This window comes from Osmia lignaria, chromosome 11 (genome assembly GCF_051020975.1).
Source record: "Osmia lignaria lignaria isolate PbOS001 chromosome 11, iyOsmLign1, whole genome shotgun sequence".
NCBI classification, from domain to species: domain Eukaryota; kingdom Metazoa; phylum Arthropoda; class Insecta; order Hymenoptera; family Megachilidae; genus Osmia; species Osmia lignaria.
Window position 1 is genome coordinate 11,032,493 of NC_135042.1, and position 20,013 is coordinate 11,052,505.

General features: G+C 29.9%; 4 protein-coding genes across 22 annotated transcripts; 2 read left to right on the forward strand and 2 right to left on the reverse strand.

Annotated features, from left to right (window-relative positions):
* Positions 1-63: 63 nt before the first annotated feature.
* Positions 64-1,091, reverse strand: LOC117610469 (ATP synthase subunit C lysine N-methyltransferase). Its single transcript, XM_034337917.2, has 5 exons — positions 955-1,091; positions 779-877; positions 536-708; positions 282-470; positions 64-216 (listed from the first exon to the last, which is right to left on the reverse strand). The coding sequence occupies exons 1-5, from the start codon at positions 956-958 to the stop codon at positions 64-66; spliced, it is 618 nt and encodes a 205-aa protein (XP_034193808.1). The 5' UTR covers positions 959-1,091.
* Positions 1,092-8,527, forward strand: Vinc (vinculin). 6 transcript variants are annotated; one of them, XM_034337880.2, is made up of 19 exons: positions 1,092-1,166; positions 1,388-1,456; positions 2,407-2,514; positions 2,592-2,737; positions 2,812-3,088; positions 3,158-3,358; positions 3,436-3,676; positions 3,743-3,975; positions 4,205-4,571; positions 4,654-5,082; positions 5,158-5,249; positions 5,311-5,404; positions 5,582-5,626; positions 5,843-5,962; positions 6,107-6,178; positions 6,716-6,840; positions 6,907-7,146; positions 7,239-7,329; positions 8,361-8,527. In XM_034337880.2, exons 2-19 carry the CDS (start codon positions 1,400-1,402, stop codon positions 8,525-8,527), a joined length of 3,105 nt encoding a protein of 1,034 aa, XP_034193771.1. In that variant the 5' UTR covers positions 1,092-1,166; positions 1,388-1,399. The 6 variants fall into 6 exon arrangements, with proteins under 6 accessions (XP_034193771.1, XP_076546960.1, XP_076546961.1 ...); XM_076690845.1 differs by lacking the exons at positions 1,092-1,166; positions 8,361-8,527 and adding an exon at positions 7,502-7,577 and having other exon boundaries at positions 1,189-1,456; XM_034337881.2 differs by lacking the exons at positions 1,092-1,166; positions 6,107-6,178 and having other exon boundaries at positions 1,191-1,456.
* On the reverse strand, positions 7,426-11,555 carry Taf8 (TBP-associated factor 8). Of its 3 annotated transcripts, XR_013062978.1 has the most exons (10): positions 11,419-11,555; positions 11,195-11,301; positions 11,027-11,100; positions 10,612-10,898; positions 10,330-10,480; positions 10,118-10,261; positions 9,885-10,044; positions 8,476-8,558; positions 7,962-8,136; positions 7,426-7,900 (listed from the first exon to the last, which is right to left on the reverse strand). XR_013062978.1 is itself a non-coding variant. In XM_076690857.1 (9 exons), exons 1-8 carry the CDS (start codon positions 11,467-11,469, stop codon positions 8,492-8,494), a joined length of 1,041 nt encoding a protein of 346 aa, XP_076546972.1. In that variant the 5' UTR covers positions 11,470-11,555; the 3' UTR covers positions 7,918-8,136; positions 8,476-8,491. The 3 variants fall into 3 exon arrangements, 1 of the variants encoding a protein (XP_076546972.1); XR_013062979.1 differs by lacking the exon at positions 7,426-7,900 and having other exon boundaries at positions 7,918-8,136; positions 9,862-10,044; XM_076690857.1 differs by lacking the exon at positions 7,426-7,900 and having other exon boundaries at positions 7,918-8,136.
* Positions 11,556-11,596: 41 nt separating this feature from the next.
* On the forward strand, positions 11,597-20,013 carry bbc (choline/ethanolaminephosphotransferase 1 bbc). 12 transcript variants are annotated; one of them, XR_013062975.1, is made up of 12 exons: positions 11,597-11,833; positions 12,062-12,209; positions 12,351-12,473; positions 12,559-12,662; positions 13,349-13,483; positions 14,365-14,499; positions 15,154-15,285; positions 16,076-16,234; positions 16,306-16,431; positions 16,525-16,663; positions 19,501-19,682; positions 19,761-20,013. XR_013062975.1 is itself a non-coding variant. In XM_076690852.1 (11 exons), the coding sequence occupies exons 1-11, from the start codon at positions 11,597-11,599 to the stop codon at positions 19,575-19,577; spliced, it is 1,515 nt and encodes a 504-aa protein (XP_076546967.1). In that variant the 3' UTR covers positions 19,578-19,753. The 12 variants fall into 12 exon arrangements, 9 of the variants coding, with proteins under 9 accessions (XP_076546967.1, XP_034193791.1, XP_076546969.1 ...); XR_013062976.1 differs by lacking the exon at positions 19,761-20,013 and having other exon boundaries at positions 16,525-17,701; positions 19,501-19,753; XM_076690852.1 differs by lacking the exon at positions 19,761-20,013 and having other exon boundaries at positions 19,501-19,753.

Below are 20,013 nucleotides of genomic sequence, written 5' to 3' on the forward strand. Positions count from 1 at the left end.
TTATACATCGTTTTTCAGATGCATTAATATTCACAATTGTTATAAATACCTTAATTGAATAATCTAAATTTTTGTTGAAACTTTGTACACCCAAACAGTATCAACTCCATTGCCTGTTACTTTGATTATATTCATATTAGGAAGTGGAAATCTACAAGCAACTATAACACAGTCTTTCTTTAATTCTCTCATGAACTTTTTTTCTACATCTGCCATCTAAAAAAATTGGAAACATTAAATAAACAGGTAATAATGCATGAAAGAGAGTAGGCAAAGTTTACCATTTGATCAACACCAAATATAACAATATTATCATAATTCTTCAGATTGTGTTTCCATAAATTTTGCTTTATAAAAGTTGTCTTAGATGATGATCCTGTAATTAATGCTTTCAATCTGGAGTACCATATCAACCATGGATTTAATTCAATACCATGAGCTTTGAATCCAGCTTTTGCTGTTGCAAAAACCTATATAATGCATTTATTTGTTCATATGTATCTTAATTGGTAGTTTATATTAATAAGTTATTTACTATGCGTCCATCTCCACTGCCAAGATCAATTAATGATCCAGTACGTCCTTCTAAAGCTTGTAATACATTTTTTATTTGTTGAGATGTAGCTGGTACATAGGGTAAACATATTTTCCGAAAGGCTGGGCTCACAAAGGGAATGCATATTATACTGATAGCTGTTGCAATACCTCCTAAAAAATAATATGAATGTACATACATGTACACCAAGAAAGTGATATTATTAACTTGCTATTTCATTACCTGTTATTCCAATAAAATATAAACCAATTTTTGATAATCTTTGTGATGGATTGGTATCATTATTTTGAGTTATAATGTACTTTATGTCATTAATCTCTGCTAATTAAATTGAAAAAATTAATTGAAATTTGTAATTTTGATCTTGTACTTTATAATTTGTAATTAATAAATCTTACACATCCTCTATGTTTAGTATCTACCAATAATAAAATAAATCGTTGTTAACACTACCCCGTAACAAATAAGCCATAAACATTATGGAAATAATTCCATAATCCATGAATTTGTTTGCTTCGTTCCCTCTTTTAGTAACATTAAAGCATTCGGAGTGTTGTCTGCACTGTTCCCCTAGATTTCTCTGTGTTATGCATCGATACGATTTTCTTGTGTAAGGCAATAGTAATTCTTGATCGTGATCCATCAGGGATTGAATTGTTTTCTTGCTGTTCTAACGAATTGAGTTTCTTATTATATTTTTAGTGAATTGTTTCGGATTCGTTAAAATATTGTTCATGTTTCCACGCGCAACTTTGTCTTTAAGTTCACTACAAAATTTCTATCTTATTGATACATTTTAATAATTAATATTTTCATATATTTTCACATCAGAAAACTACCAAGATGCCAGTATTTCATACGAAAACTATAGAAAGCATCCTTGAACCTGTCGCACAGCAGGTAATTATATTTATTAATCAATTTTATGATCATTCAGTCGTCGTTCATGTCAAGATGTTTAGCTCTCCCCAACGTTTCCAAAAACGTCATCTAAAGAATGCCCTATCTAATCAATTGATTTAAATTGATTTTTTGAAATATATATTTTATATGCACTTACTTTAACATACGTACATATTTGTATAACATGTAGTAGTACATTTGAAATTTGTCATATTAATTTATATTTATTAAATAAAAACAATTGAATATATTTGTATATAAAATATTTATTGAAAGAACAAATTATGATTTAAATTTCATAACAAATTACTGTGAATCATTATATTTTGTAACGAGCACATTCTACCAAATGACTTGTTTCTTTATATAGAACTATGACATCATTCTATAAATATAGGGCAGAGATACTAAATTCATCTTTAGGTCTGAAAGCTTAGATGCAGGAAACTTAATCCCATCGGTTAAGCATCATAAAAAACTATGTTAACCATCTGAGATCATTTACTGTTTCCAAAAAAGGACATGTTCAAGCTGGTTATGATCAAATCATCCCACACATTATACGTACAAAAATACTAATACTCTTCAAACTGAGCAACCTTCTAAACATGTTAATGACTTTACTTGCAATATTAATGTATATGCCAAATAATATGCATTTATTATTTTAACATCAGTATTTTGTAACTAAATTAAATGCATAAAGTAACAAATAAGCTGATTATGTTCAATGTTTCTTATGTTTTAGTAAGGAATACATAAATTTATAATCCTTAATGTACATAGTAATATTGTAAAGTATAATAATTCAATTGTATATAAATAAAAAATTGGACTGGATTTAATCTACCAACATCACCCACCAATATTTATTTTATCCTTCAATGTGTGCAATTATATCTGAAAAATAATTATTCAAATTTAAAATTCTCATTTATATTATTTAGGTTTCAAGGCTTGTTATTCTTCACGAAGAAGCCGAAGATGGAAATGCGATGCCTGATTTGGGTAGACCTGTACAAGCAGTTAGTATGGCAGTGGCAAATCTTGTAAAGGTAAAATTCAATAAAATGTAAATAAAAATTTTGTATAAAATTTACATATCTTCCTAAACTTCATTATTAATATCCAGGTTGGAAAAGAAACAATAAATTCTTCTGATGATGCTTTACTTAAACAAGATATGCCTGCAGCCTTACAACGTGTGGAGGGAGCTTCGCGTCTCTTGGAAGAAGCATCAGCAATGTTAAAACAAGATCCTTATTCTGGACCAGCTAGGTATTAAAAGTAGCATATAAATTTTGTACATAGAAGGCGAGCTGTTTACACATTGAAAATTAAATTTGTTTTAGAAAAAAACTTATCGAAGGATCGCGCGGTATTCTCCAAGGAACCAGTTCATTATTATTATGTTTCGATGAAAGCGAAGTACGTAAAATAATCCGAGAATGTAAGAGAGTATTAGATTATTTGGCAGTGGCCGAAGTTATCGAGACAATGGAAGATTTAGTTCATTTCCTTAAAAATTTAAGTCCTTGCCTCAGTAAAGTATCGAAGGAAGTAAGCGCTCGTGAAAAAGAATTAACTCATCAGGTACACAGAGAAATCCTAGTGCGCTGTTTGGAGCAAGTAAGTATATAAAATCAATTGATTTCATCTTATGTTAATACACCATTGATGTTGATAATACCGTTACAGGTAAAAACACTTGCACCAATTCTTATCTGTTCTATGAAAATATTTATTCATATTATCTCCCAAGGAGGTAAAGGAGCAGAAGAGGCCGCTGAAAATCGTAATTATCTATCCGGCAGGATGTCAGATGAATTAAACGAAATTATTAGAGTATTACAATTGACAACGTACGATGAAGAAGAGTGGGATGCGGATCAATTAACAGTACGTATCGCTTAAAGAGGACAAAAAACTTGATACAAAATGTACAGTTGAATTAATTCTCACGTGCACCTGTCTAGGTATTAAAAAAAGCCCAGAGTGCCATAGAATCTAGAATACGAGCTGCCTATGATTGGTTGGACGATGGTCTTGCTTTACGCGGTGGCGTAGGAGAGAAAAGCCTTCGTCAAATAGTTGAACAAGCACAGCGATTAGCAGAGAGATATCTTCCTCCTTCGCAAGCAGAGCCATTACAAAAATTAACTTCCCAGATCGTTACTATGACCAATGCTCTTTGCGAGCTAAGACAGAATGAAAAAGGTTTCTATAAATATAATTTTATATTATCCTTCTATGAAATAATAATATATCTTGTATTTTTTAAAGGAACTACGCCTCAAGCAGAAGCTTTAGCACGTGGCATAAAAGAGAAGACAAACGAACTTCGTAGCTCCATCGCTTCTGCTATTGTAGCAGCAGATAAATCTGGAACCACCCAAACTGCTCACACAGTTGCAGGTCGTTTAGAACAGGCCAATAAATGGTTACTTAATCCGCAACACGACGACAAAGGACTTGGCCAGAGGGCAATAGCTCTGATTATTCATGAAGGGAAAAAGGTACAGTACATGCAATATTAACATTTCCTTTTCTATTCTACGAACGTTCATTTATCTTTAATAATGAAATGCCCGCAAACGGAAAGAATCAACAACATGTAGCAAACGTAAGTTACATGTAACATTCAAAGTATTTGTTCTAATGTACCGATGGTATCACGGTGTTTATATACGACAAATTTTCTAATCTTTCTCATGTTTATTAGTTGGTTTATACTCTAAAAATTAGGTTGCCGAGGGCTTACCAGGCATCCACAAGGCAGAGATTTTACAATTGTGCGACGAGGTTGACAATCTCTCTCACCAACTGGGAGACTTGTGTGCTCATGGTCAAGGAAATACTCCCCGCGCTCAGGAAATTGCCCGTCAATTATCGCATAAATTGTATGAACTAAAAAATAGAATACAACAAGCGGTCGTGTCAAGAGTGGTTGAAGATTTCATTGATATAACTACACCTTTGAAACAATTTACGGATGCTGTGTTAGCTCCACAGGGCACACCGGGACGCGATCAAAATTTCAATGATAAAACGCATGCTCTTCAAACGTTCTCGAATAGAGCGGCAAAAACTGCTAGAATGGTCGCAGCTGGCGGTAAGCACCCATATTAGGTCTACAAATTAATTTGTTGCTTAAAAAAAGAATTGTTGGAATTGTTCTTTCATTGAAATTTCAGGAAGTGGAGGAAACAAAAAGTTAGCAGAAGCATTGACCGCGAGCGCATCCCAAGTTGAGTCTCTAACACCGCAGTTAATTAATGCTGGCCGAATTCGAATGACTTATGCGGACAGCAAAGCGGCCGACGAACATTTTGAAAATCTGCGACAACAATACGCGGAAACAATGCAGAGAGCACGAGCGCTATGCGACGAAGCTACCGATAGCGGAGATTTTATTCGAACTTCCGAGGAACAAATGCAAAAACATTCGTTTCTCTGTGAAGAGGCTATTGCTAAAACTCATCCGCAAAAGATGGTCGACAATACGGCTGCTATTGCTAGATTGGCTAACAGGGTAATACTTGTTGCGAAACAAGAAAGCGATAACAGCGAAGATCCTGCATTTATTCAAAGAGTAAATCATGCTACGGATATCCTTCAAAATAGTAAGTCGTACGAAATGATTCTTTCAACTCATCAAACTTTTTCCTTAACTTATGAAAAAAACAACTTTGATTTAGGTGTCGCTCCAATGGTTCAAGATGCAAAATTAGTTGCAATTAACATTAATGACAGTAACGCAGTGTCTCGTTGGAGGGAAAGTAATCGTTCGGTAAGTAACATGGAAATCATTTATTTTCGCGTATAATTATAATTATTTTTGTATCTTGTAGCTTTTAGCCAATGTTGGTCAAGTTCGTAAAGCCATCATCGTTCAACCAGATTTAATACCTCCGCCAGAGGTGTCACAATTACATCTTAACGATGGTGAGCATATAAAATACTTTTTATTTATGTATCTCATATTTTTTTACGTTACATTAGATATAAGTGATCCTGAAAATTAACATGTTCGTTCTTTTATAATCTGAAGACTTACTTCTTTACAGTACAATATAAACTCTACATCTTTATAATATAAAAGTCTTTTAACGTTTCTTACAGACGCACAATTGCCAACCCGTCAATATAATTACTTCACAGATAAAGGTACAATAAATTTGCATAAAGATAGTTTGTGCATGATCAATTATCATAGTGTATTAATAAGGTATCACTTAGATCGATTCGTTAAATATACAACCATAGAAGATAGTAATGAACTATCAGATATAATATTGGATTCGTTTCAGTATAAAGTTATTTTTTTTGTATTTCGTTTAATGAAAACATTTGAATATTTCTGAATATTTCTTTAAATACCAGTTGGTGAGCCTTTAAGAAATCAACCATCGCCAAGCAATTTACGTGTCATGAGCCCTAATCTGAACACAAATAAATCTCAACAACGTTCTGTCAGTCCATTACCTAAGTGGGCGCGTGAAGGTATTTACTATTATTTGACCAGAAATTCAATTAACTTATTTCTTTTGCTTAAATGAAATTTTCCATACACTGTTTCAAAGTAAGAATACAAAATAGCAAGGTATTATTTTTTTTATATTTATGTATAATTACTTTCTTTGTCAGGAGATAATCCAGATCTCCTATATCAAGAACTGGCTTCTGACAACGAGTTAGAAAAAACAGTTCACAATGGAGGTAAATTAAGATCAGTACTTTTGAGGATTGATATCAAATTTTCAATACTCAAGACTGTGTGTATTTTAGGGGAAAAAAAGCATGTGTGCATTGAAATTAAATATACCATATATTCAACAACTTAAAAGATATATAGATTTTAAAATATAAGTATGTACATGAATATGTACAAAACTGAAAAAGAAAATTTTATTTTACTAACATTCATGTCAATTTCATTGAACAAATTCTAATTGCATTCTAATTTCATTAATATATTTTTGTTATGTCTTATCGTGTTTGTATATTGCATGGATACTAAGATAGTTTTGCATTAAAATATCATTTAAATCTAATAATATATGTGTGTTACATCTTTAATGCTGCGTGGATGAAAGGCTATCATTATGATTATAATGACGACGGTAATTATAAAATCTCTGCATTGTTTCGTATATGATTATTGTGTATAATGTACGTTTATTGTTTGGACTACAGATTGAAGGTTTTAATATTTCAATTAATCAGTTATTATAAAGATGTTTAATTTTATTTTAGAAGTTGCCCCTCCACGTCCACCTTTACCTGGTGGAGATATACCACCCCCGCGACCACCACCTCCAGAGACAGATGATGAGGATGAAATGTTTATGCATGCGCCACAACCTAATCAGCCCATTATGGTAAATCTACTTTTCAGTACTTTTAACCATTTCTAATGCACAAATTAAAAATATTACAATTTTTAGATGGCTGCCCATGGATTGCATCAAGAAGTACGGCAATGGTCCAGCAAAGATAATGAAATTATTGCAGCAGCAAAGAAGATGGCTATTCTAATGGGTAGATTATCAGGTTTGGTTCGAGGAGAAGGTGGTAATAAAAGAGACTTGATTGCCTGTGCCAAAGCCATTGCAGAAGCTTCTCAAGAAGTGACTCGTTTGGCTAAAGAGCTTGCTAGGGAATGTACCGATAAACGTATTCGTACAGTAAGTGCGCTTTTTCTATAATACAATGTTTATACATATATAACACATGTATATTTTTAAAATTCTTAACTTTTTTTTTTTTTTTTTTTTAGAATCTTCTTCAAGTTTGTGAACGTATACCTACTATAGGTACACAGTTAAAGATATTGTCAACTGTAAAGGCAACAATGTTAGGTGCCCAAGGTACAGTATGCAAATTATTTCATTTAACATATTTCTCTATTAATATTTCATATTTTATTCAGTAAATCTTCTAAACTGTTAATAAATATTAATAGAGGTTGGGGAGTATAATTTTATATTTTAAACAGTTTCTAAAACGAGAACAGTTATTAATAACATTTTTTACGCATAGAGACGCTCCCCACCTGGGAAGAGCTGATGCTTTATGGTAAAAAAAGAATATTAACAAATTATGCTTGATGTCTTCAGTACCTATTTTTTGTTTGATTTATGAAATATTTCAGTTTTCTATTTGCATTATAATGCATGCATATTTTAGTCCTCATCGTGGGTGAAACTATGAAAACATTCAGTAATCTATCAGTCAGTGTAAAAAAGAAATTTACAAATTATATTACGTATTCAGTTGACTATAAAATATTTGAATTTATGAAAATATTTCAATTAATTAATGTTTATTGATGTCTTGTTTAAACTTTAAATGGTTTGCGGTTGATATGCCTCTGCTCATCGCGGTGTAGACGAATTGATTGGCTGCAGTAAGTTTATTACAGTACAAGTGTAGATCATTCTAGACAATACATATAATTGATAATCATAGATATGTGGATATTAATATTATTTGTACGTACCAAGAAACGTTTTTACTCCAAAGATACGTTTTATGTATAATACATGTATCACATATTATGTTGTCAGATTAGTCTAAATTTTAGTCTAACATGAAATTCATTCACAGTATATTGATTTTATTAACGGTAGTATAAGTGTTAGATTTTTCCATGTTTGATTTCCATATTCCATCATCTGTTTGAAATGAATACAATGTATTTTTGAATTACATTAAGTAGTAATAGCAGTTATGTATTGCATGCAATTTATTTCATAGTCTTTTATTCTTTATCATATATTTGCAAACAGAAACTCACATTATACTTGTATACATTTAATAATAAAAATAGATACTTGATGTTTTCAAATTAAAGTTAAGACCCATTTTTTAATCTTTGCTCTGTGTTTCAAAAATACAGGTACAGAAGAGGATCAAGAAGCAACAGATATGCTTGTTGGCAATGCTCAAAACCTCATGCAAAGCGTGAAAGAAACGGTTCGTGCAGCAGAATGCGCGAGCATCAAAATACGTACCGCGTCTGGTATGAAGTTACGATGGGTGAGACGTCAACCATGGTATCAGTAATAAATGGAATGCTGCAGTAAGAAAAAGTGATCTAAAACAGATAAGTAAGATTTTCTAATATTAAATTCATTTTAATGAATTGATTCTATATAATATATTTCAAGAAAGTGTTCTAACAAGGACAACATTCAAGTATTTACAATTGATTTAATGTCTGATGAACTGTCTGAAAAATGAGTGTCCATTTAAAAGAAAAATAGTTGTTAAATTAATGAATATAAATTATATATATACCCGCCAAATTTTCATACACAGAAATAATTAAATCCATTTTAAATACCTGAACTGTATCCTTGTAATAAGTATAGCATAATTTATACTTATATTCATATATACACACTCTGACAAACTATATGATCATTATATAATATACAAATGATAGTTTTTAATTTAAAAAAGAAGCTAGTGACTAATATTACAGATACTTTACAAAAAACTGAGAGACATATCTCAATTGGTAAACTTACAATTCAAAAATATTTTTAGATGACACATTTAAGGGAATGCTTAAAGCCAATGTCTCTCATAATTCAATTAAAAGATAGAATCTAATTAGAGATGACAAAGCTTATGCCTTATACAAATTACCAATTTGCAATATATATTTTTATGTGTATTTGCAATAAGTGTACTTTACACATGTGTATACATATTTACCTAAAACCGGCACAATAGAAGAAATTTTTTATCTACATTTATTAATCCAAGATAGTATAATGTATTTTTTCAAACTAAAAAAATTAGAATATAATTTTTTAATAGGTGCTATCCGCCGCAAAATACACGTAGAAAACATTAACATGCAATATTATATAATAAGTAAATATATTTTTGTAATTCTTACCTAATAATCTTTTTAGAGAACATACAGGGTGTTCGGCTACGGGTGGGGATCTTTCAAGCGGGTAGCAGCTCGGATAATTTTGAACAACTTTTTCCAAGAAGGAAAAAGTTGTTTAAAATCGTACCAGCTATGCACCAAAGGATGCTCACTCGTAGCCGAACACTCTGTACATAGTTATTTAGATATTCTCAATGTTTTCAAACTGGTGCTATATGTACGTGCAATATAATACAAGATAGTGGAAGATAACATAAGATTAAACAATGTTAAACCAAATACACGAAATCAGTTTAATATGTTCTTAAAAAAATTTAGATTAAATGCTAATGTAAACAGTTATTCGTAATATCAATTTTAGTAATATACTCTATGATAATTACATGTAAAACTATTTATAATAAATATTAATTTTTATTATATAATACAAAATATAAAAATTTAAGAAACATTAATTTGTATTATAACAAGATTATGTACACGTGTTGCTAACCTAAGGATTAATAAAATTATTACTCAAGAGAATCCCTTTTTATCGGATGTAAGCTAGGAATTGTAACTCCTGGTATTTTATTTTTTGGTATTTTCCCAGGTCTCAAATAAGGATTGTCTATAGCATCCTGTTGGGTTGTAGTTTCGCCGTTTTGTTCGCCGTCTTCGTTTTGTCCTTTCATACCTATAACCATGTCAAATATCATAAACAAATTGAAATTTAAGTTTATTTATATTTATTGAACATTTAATCAGACCTTCCTCCGTCTCTTCGATCTCTTGTTCTTTTTTCTTTTTAACCGGACTCGGTTCAAAGTGAAAATCTTGATCAGTTTCAAATATTTGATCTTGTGGAAGGAGCGCCGAGAGGTAACTAGGAAATTGCGGTTTACACGATATTACTGAAAATATGAAATACTCAATATCATGGATATATGTATGTTATTCGTACATAATACCAGTTACTTACGCGGAAACATACTATTATCCTCTGCTAAAAATAGACTATGCGTTTCTCCTGTTTTTGCAATAAACCTTGTTAAAGCCCTTTCAATATCACGTTTTTGAGTGGCTGCTTTTTCTCTTATCGCCTCGTATTCTGTTACTGGTTGTTTATGTGTCTGTTTACAAGTAAAAATGCAATCTCGTGAATATAATAAACACTGTAGGTAAACTAAAAATATTAATATATTATATGTGAATTGCACTAATCTTTAATATATTATATTCAATTTAATTTTAGCAATTATACCGGTGTTCTGATGTAAGCATGCGGATCCGGAAAAGGTGGCAAATGACTCGGTATATGGGCCGGATGACCTTGTTTTACACCAGCTTGCAAAATATTCAATTGTTTCGACTGAGTTTGTTGCTGAAGCGGCGGTAATACTGTCCTGTTCGCTCTTTTACCATAACTTTCTAAATTGTCTAATTTTATACCCATATTTATTAAAGCCACTATAACGTCTGCGATCAGTGGCTCTGTTCTACCAGAAAGTTCACAGTAATTTCTTGCTGATTCGCCAACTTCTACTATAACTGTAAACAATTGATCAAATGTATTAGATTTGTGATATTATATTCATCGAAATAATGTATAATAAATAAATCCTTAAACCTTTTCATATTTAAAGGTTAGGAATATTAAATTTAGTTTAAATACATACAAGACTGTAACATTTCTGTAAGAGTTTCTAACGCTTGCTTCTCACAAGTATCATAACCACTTTCCACCAACATACTGCAAACAACATGATTTAATATTTTTCTTCGTGTATTTGTTGTTTGAATGTCCATATTTGTTTAATATAAACACTGAATAGGTAAAATCTTACAAGGGAATTCGCAACTGTATGAAGCACCATCTCGCGTGAAATTTAAAATGTACATACATACAGACATCTCTTCGCAAACTGGTTGGAACCGGAACTACAAGTGAAGTCTACAAAAATACCATTTTTCTGCATTATATAAACTACCATTTTTAAATTATTACATTTTAATTAATCTCATAAGAAATACTCCGTATTAAATAATAAATGTTAACGAAAAGACTTACTAAATTTAATAAAAATCTGGCACTTTTTAGCAATGATTTATACATGTGCATATATGCTATCTATATGCATGTTTGCTAACAGTTACTTGTTGTGTTTAATCTTCGTATTGTGAGGAATCAATGATTGTTGAATTATCATAATCATTCTTGTTCTTGGTAATTCGACAAACTTTGAATTATGCAGTTTTATAAGGAAAAACTTTTGTCACCTGGACAATTGAAACGTCTGAGTGAACACAAGTACAGCTGTACAACGAATAGCCTTTTGGACGGACTTCTTCAACCGTGGTGGGACTGGCTCGTTAGCAAAGTTCCACTTTGGCTTGCACCTAATTTAATCACGATTTTGGGGCTTATCGTGAACATTGTTACCACTTTAATTCTTATTTATTACAGTCCCGATGCTAAAACCGAGGTATTATATACATAACCTATTTTATCTTCCTTTTCCTGAATGATAGTTCAAGATCTGTTGCCTTTTTAAAGATTCAATGAAAAATCATTATAACATTAACGAGCAAAGGAACGTATCGAAAAGATAACGATAAATAAAATTAAATACTTAAAAATAGATTCTACAATATTTTAATTTATTGTAGTTTATACATAAATATGATGATGGTTTATTTTATATACATTTTAGGCACCTAGGTGGGCATGTTTTTTATGTGCACTGGGTTTATTCATTTATCAAAGCCTAGATGCCATAGATGGCAAACAGGCAAGAAGAACAGGAACTTCAACACCATTGGGTGAACTGTTTGATCACGGATGTGATTCTATATCAACCGGTGTGTATGTTGTTTCAATTGATAAACTTATCTAGTTCTTTTAATTGACTATATTAAAGTACATATTACATTCCTAAATCTTATCTTGTTTATAATTTAATTTTTGTTAGAACAGCTGAAATTATAATTTTATGGTTTTAGTGTTTGTTGCTCTATCAGCATGTATAGCTGTACAATTAGGATATTATCCAACATGGATGTTTTTCCAATGTTTCTGTGCAATGACACTATTTTATTGTGCTCATTGGCAGACCTATGTTTCAGGTATGAATTTATATTTATCCATAGATACTAATAATAATGATTTCATCAACTTTTTTTATATTATAGCATAAGTGTTTCTGAACAGGTTCATTAAGATTTGGCAAGGTTGATGTTACGGAAGCACAGTTTACTATTATAACAATTCATCTGATTTCTGCAATCTTTGGGCCCAAAATATGGATGATGGAGGTTGTACCTATTTTATTTTTTAAAATTTTATTTATTTAATTTTAAAATATTTTATGCCAATCAATCTGGTAATATAGGTATTTAAAATAACTGTTTTATATTTAGTGATTTTATTGATTGTCATAAAATATTTGTATTTATAAGTTTAATCATCTTCAATATTAGAAATTTATTCAATGGTAGAAACTTCATTTTTTAAGGTACTGTAGTATACTATTAAAACTATAATCATTTAGTATTTAGGAAATAAAATATTTGAAATTTAATATAACTAAACACACTAGTGTCTAGGTTTCCCTACAAATACATCAAACTCTTACCAATTCATACAATGTTGAGTTTTTCACAAATTTTTTTTATTCTGAGCCTTCATCAAATTTTGTTTGTATTTGCTTAGTTTATAATTATTATTTCTATCATAGTTTTAGCAAAAGTGACAGTAACACATGTATGCTTAACATATTTTAAGTTTGATTGTTTAAATAACTATAAAGAAAAAAAGCTATTAAATTAATGAATCATTAGAGATTTTGCTTTCATGCAGTAAATAATTTATTACAGTGAATGTAATGAATGCTATAGTGAGTTTTACGATTTTATATCTCAAGACTCATGTTGTTTCTCAAAAAAGAAAAAAAAAATGAAAGAATTCCGTTGCATGAGTCTAATGAGAATATTTCTTACAGATACCATACATAGATGGTTTTATGTTTAAGTATTTAATAGGAGTTATGACAGTAATTTGTGCACTGGCAAACTTATATTCCATCTTTTCGGTGATTTTCACCGGAGGAGTGGGCAAGAATGGTTCAACTGTGGCTGTAAGTTAGTCAATTAGACTCTTGTTTTTGGAAATTATAAAAATGGGAACAGCATGGCATGAGGAGCAGCATGGCATGAGGAACAGCGCTGAAATTACTTATTTTTTTCTATTTTTTGCTATGAATCTTATTATCATAACATACATTTAATTTTTTACTCATTTATACCTTTTCATCCATTTATTTTCCCTCGCATCATTTTCATAACGAATACTTTCATTCATACCTACAATTGTAATTCATTAAGTTTTTATTGAATTTGGACAAAATAAATATAAAATCATCTGTGTATGAATTTAGGGTATATTGTCATAAATATGAAATTATATGTCAATTCTGTTTATGGTATATTGTCTTTTGAATATACTTTCTGTATGTTATGCTTTTGAAACAATTTCTATTGAAAAATTTTAATTTACGTTATAAATATGTTATTTTAAGATGTGTACACGATATATACATGTTCTCAAATTAATATTATTTCCAATCATTTAACTATGCCAATAGAAAAATTTATATGATAGATGTCAGGTAATTTTACATTTTGCTTCATGCTCATAATTTATTTATTTCAAACATTCCTTTTCATCTTAACCACATATTGAATTATTATGAGTTTTATTTATACTAACAACATAGATAGAAAATTGATAGGGATATCTAAGGTAATTTTCATTGTTATACATTGCAGCTTCCTCGTGCCTAATCTATTTTAAACATTGTTATTGATATACAAACATGGGTCACAAGTAGAACTAGCCCATGAAAATACTGATTAAAAATTTCCTAAACATAAGTAATGTATAGAATAACCTTAGGATAAATATATACTGAATTTTTTACATTTTTCATAACAAGCCAGATTTTGTACATTTGTTTAGATGCCAGTGCTTGGTGTAGGCACGATCAGTAACTACGTAGCAGTGTTATTTTATGCAGGCTACATTCATGTATTCCTTGAATTCTGTAAAGTGTTTGAATCTGGTGGGATTGGAAAGAATGGTTCCACAATTGCAGTAAGTTTTAAGTGCAAAAACAACTTAGTTGCATTTGTGTAAAACTTTAATACTATTGTCACTATATGTAGTTATGAACATCTCTCTTCTTTCATTCTGCTTGCCTGTCTAGACTTTTGGGTTGTTATTTGCAAGGAACAGTTTCTGCATTAATAAATTTATATCTTATCATTTTTCTGCACATTAATTTATTATATGGTATGCAGGCTATAAAAAATATGGCTTATATTTTGATACAAATAAAAGTGCTACTTTTCTACTCTGTTTAAGCGCTTATAATTGTGTTCTTTTTCATTTCTAAGTATGTAGCATCCGTTATGAAAATGTTTTTAACAATGAATGAACAGCTGTGTATGAATACTTTCAAATAAAAGAAGATGATGTATATATTGTCAATATAATAATATTGACCTAAGTAAAGAGTTTAGAATTCATGAAAAACAACATACTATTACTTTCTCTTATTGAATGGTAAATATTGTTGAAGTGGAACCGTTCAATTTTACATGAATAGGGTGTGTTAAAATTTCAATAATAAGATTTGAAATTGTTTCAAGAGCAGACAGATTTAATAACAGGAATCAATATTGAATTTGTATTAGAAATGTATTTAAAAGTAACTAACAGAAAGGTTTTTTTGTGTCACTTGCACAGTTGCCATACACTGGCACAGAGGTCAAGGTGTTTCCATTATGGGCTGCTGTGGGCATCGCTATTTTATTTGCACAGAGCAGCATGTCCGTCATTCTTGCCGGTGGTGTCGGAAAAAATGGCTCCACCGTCGCAGTAAGTCAGTTCAGAAGTAATAGAATCAATGTGTAGTGCACTTTGCATTTTATCTTCATTTAGACCTACGTTAAAATAAACTATTCTACAGTTTCTCCAATACATTTAAATAGAATATGATACCATAAAATAAATTTGCATTAACTATGTCTTTTGTACATTATTAATACCTAATGTATTGTTATTTAATTAGAGTTTAATTACATAATATATGAACAACTTTTAATTCAAGTGTGTTCTAAATTATTTGTGGGTCTAAATTTAGCAAGAGCATCACACAGAACTGTTTACTGTACCTTTTTTTCCATTTCGGTTAACACCTTTTCCTATGTATTTCTGAATTTATATGGATATATCATACATTTCCATTTTTATAATCCTATCCATTAATTGCACTTTTCCCTCCATCTTTAAAGAATTGCATGTATTGTAAATAGTAATACACTAACATTAATTAATATAGGTTTTAATGCAACTGCTATTTTATTAATATTAAATAACTTTGTACATACTGCATTTGCCATACTTAGAACCTAGAAGTAGTTTAATTATCTTTACATTTCTGTTTTAATCTTCATATTTTAACGTGTTTCATAAGTAAATACTTCTAAACTTGAATGTTTCTAAAAACTTGCATCTTGTTCTTGAATGTGTTAATATTGTTATAAAATTTATGATTCAGTATATCTTGCAATTAAATTATATTTGAGTTATAATAATTAATGATCAGCTTGCAAGCAATATCTTTTTATTGATTATATGTACCTTTATGATATTTATTTTATTTCAGGGAACATCAGTTTTATCACCAATTATTCCATTTAGCTTTGTGGTAGTACCAGCTTTTATAATTTATAGAAAAAGTGCTGAACATGTATATGAAAATCATCCTGCACTGTATATACTTGCATTTGGAATGGTTGCAGCTAAAGTTACCAATCGATTAGTGGTAGGTATATACTAATGATAAATATTTGTCTGTCTTTGATTTGTAAACTGTATTATGATTCATTATCACAGGTTGCTCATATGACAAAAAATGAAATGCAATATTTAGACAGTTCATTGATTGGACCAGCAATGCTGTTCTTGAATCAATATTTCAATTTCTTTATCAAAGAATATTATGTTCTTTGGCTATGCTTTGTAAGTTTTATAATCTATATAAAAATATTTCTTTTTCTTAATTCTTTTATTTTTAGTTATCCTGTTTTATGTATTATTCGTTTTTATTTCTAGATCTGGGTGACTTTGGATTTATTCCGATATAGTGCTCAAATATGCCTTGAGATTTGCGATCATATGAAGATCAAACTGTTTAGGATACCCTTAGGAGATCATCGATCGAGCCAGGTTTCTAATACAGCTGAAAAAAATGGTACTAACAGGTCCCAACGTAACAGATTGCAAAAAAAACATCATTAGGATTTACTTGTGATAATAAATCTGCTGTATGATTCACTTTATGTATAAAGGAGAGTTATAATACAAGAGATCATAGATATTTGATAAATTTTGTTATTATGACTGTATATATAAACAAGTGTTCGAATAGTACAGTTCATTTATTATCACATTTATTTGTAATCATCGTCGCATCTGATTAGTACTGAATATATAAATAAAAGGTCTCATCAACATATTTGATTAAAAGTTACTCACTGCTTCTCGTCGATTGCAGCTATTTTCTGTTATCGACGAAAAGATATGAACCTAGTGATCAAAACTAAATAAATAGAGCAATAGAAACAATACATAGACACATGACAAAAAGTAATGCATAATTATCGAATACTTGAATGAAAAGACATGACAAATTTTAAGTTTCATAGTTAATCTGATTAAATCAGTAAATGTGAATTTATTTATTTTTTAATGATTAGTGGACAAAACATTTGTGTAGTATAGTGAAAATTCACTTTAAATATCATAATTATTTTGGAATCTCAAAAGAAAGTTTTTTTAAATACAGTATTAAAAAGAAAATTATAAATTAAATAACTGTTTCTTCTTTATAAGTTTCAAATATTTTTGAAGGTCTCTTTTATGTACCATATTATAGTCCTGGTTTTCATCTAGAATACTTGAATTTATTAGAAAAATAAAACAGTTCTGTTTTATAACCAACATGTATATAGTTATATACTACAAATATTTCCATAGTCAATTATAACATAAACTATTTATAGCGTAAGCGAACAACCAAAGATAGTTACTTTGAGTTCAAGTGACCCTAATCTACGGTTTTCGGTATTTTTCTTGCTTATCTACAATTTAATGAGGAATTGTAAGGAATTGAAAGAATGTTGCTGATTAACAAATCACGATAATTGTGTGTTCTAATAATCTCTTTTATTGAATATTTATTAGTGAACGAAGAAAATTGTAAACGCAAAACGTATAGAGCATAGGAAATGTACGTATATATTGCACATGTATATTAATGGTAATATTTTTCATTTGTAATGATTTATCATTTAGCTCAGATGTGGCCTTAACATACGCTTATCAATTGCAACTATAAATAATTATAGTTCTATAAATCCACAAAAGAGATTCATTAATTTTTAATGATCAACAATATGTGGCAGAGATTCTTATTTTTTTCTTTAGTACAATTAATGCTATACGAGAAACATGAATAATCATTGTAAAATTTATTTGTTATTGCTTACATAAAGTATGGCATATTGATCGAATAATATTCAATTGTACAAAGTGTCATAGAATTATATGATAAAGATGTGTTCTCTTATTAAACGTTCATTAAATGTGCACATTTAGATTCTCAATATGTTGTAGACTTTGTGATTAATGAAAAGTAAATTTTACAATAATTGTGCATTACTAAATAAGAAATGCATCATTTCAGAAGTGTGATACAGATGTTAAGTATACTTCAATTAAAAAATTTCTGTTAGTGATCCCAAATGTGAGAGGAAATATTTTGAGCTTTTAATAGGTTTTTTTGCAAGAATTAAAAGCATTTGAAAACTTAAACAGTGATTAAATGGTTTATAATAGATCAATTTATATTGTAACATTAAATCATTGTAAAGGTTTTTCATTAGCCATGAAGTATTCTATTATAGCTGTACAATAAATCTTCAGTTTTTATAAAGTAATCAAGATTCTCGGGATGATAATATTAGGGTTGTTTGGAATATTATTGGAAAATAAAAAAAAATATGTACCTAATATTTTGATGTATCGTATTTTGGTTTCTATTCATAAACTGTATGATACTTTTTAGATAAACAATTTTCCTATCACATGCTATATTTCATTTACACGTTTTTATTGAAAGAGACAATGTTTAGGAATTACTGTCCTATTTCCTAGTCTTTAGAAACTCTAATCCATGTTAATCCTTCTGAAACAAACTTTCAAAGGTGATTCTTCCAAGTAAACTGTAAATCTCACTTTCTAATATATAATTCTATGGACGTTTTAGACATTAATCTGCATGCTGCATTACTGTACTCGAGATATTAAAATTTTAACAAAATGTTTAACAATTTTATATCAGCCTTGAATTGGTAAAACAATGGATTTTAGTATATCGTTTTCTTTGGTAAAGCGATGAAGTACGTAATCCAGCAAGTAGAGATGGCATGCTAAAACTTATGTTTGCATGTTTCTTTGCCTATGTGCATAGTTTTAAAGCTTCATCAACTACATTCTCTAACTGTTCTATTAATTTATATAATCCAATTAACTAAACACTGTTACATACTTGATCAACCAGGTATGAAGAAGGAAAGCATACTGTATATTAACACCTATATTATACTAAAACGTTTAATGAAAAAAGAAATGCTTCTAACTTTAACATGTCAATATTCCAAATAATTAACAGCAGATTAAAATGAAACATAAGAAGAAGTTAGAAATGTTAATAAGAAGAAGGATTATAATGGTGTAGTATCAAATGGTTATCAATCTCCCTGAATTATTATTACTTATTAAAGATGGGTATATAATTCTCTAACTGTTAGATAGTATTAATAATGTCTGTTAAAGTATAATATATAATAACATGTTCACTTACGTATGTGCGAATAACACTGGCCAAAAAAGAGACAATATTAGAGCAATAAAATATCAGTAGAGATGATTAAAAAATGTTCAACTAACACTGTAACAAGGTATTCGCACATGCCCATTATAAATGTTCTTATTCGTTGGTGTGCATGAATATAGTTTTGTTCACAGTTCACATGATGGTGGAACAAGAACCTCTGTTAGACGAGGATTATCATCATGGATCCGATACCACCCTCGACCTATGACGATTGCAAAAATATTTCTCAACGTTCAGAGATGGACAGGGTGTCAATAAAAAGTTTCTGCTAATTGGAAATTATTTTTTCCAATGAAAGACTCGTGTACAACTGGTATGGTAGCAAGTACAAAATCTTGGCTGACCTTTGCTCCCTTCTGGATTGCTTGCATTTTTTTTTATCAACATTTAGATAGAGAAGGGAGATGGAAGCTTGTGGATACGTATAGGATACGTTTGAAAACCAGTGATTGAAACATAGTTGTTCTAAACAACTTAATACACCGTTAGATAAGACTTCATTATCAATTGTTTCAGATTTTAGATTTTAACCCTTGTGCACTGTTTAAATGAAGAAATATATTAGATCTGAAAGAGTGCTTGAGGGTTGAAAGATTTAAGAAAATGGGGGTAGGAAGATAATTCTTTTTCTTTTTTTTTTAGAA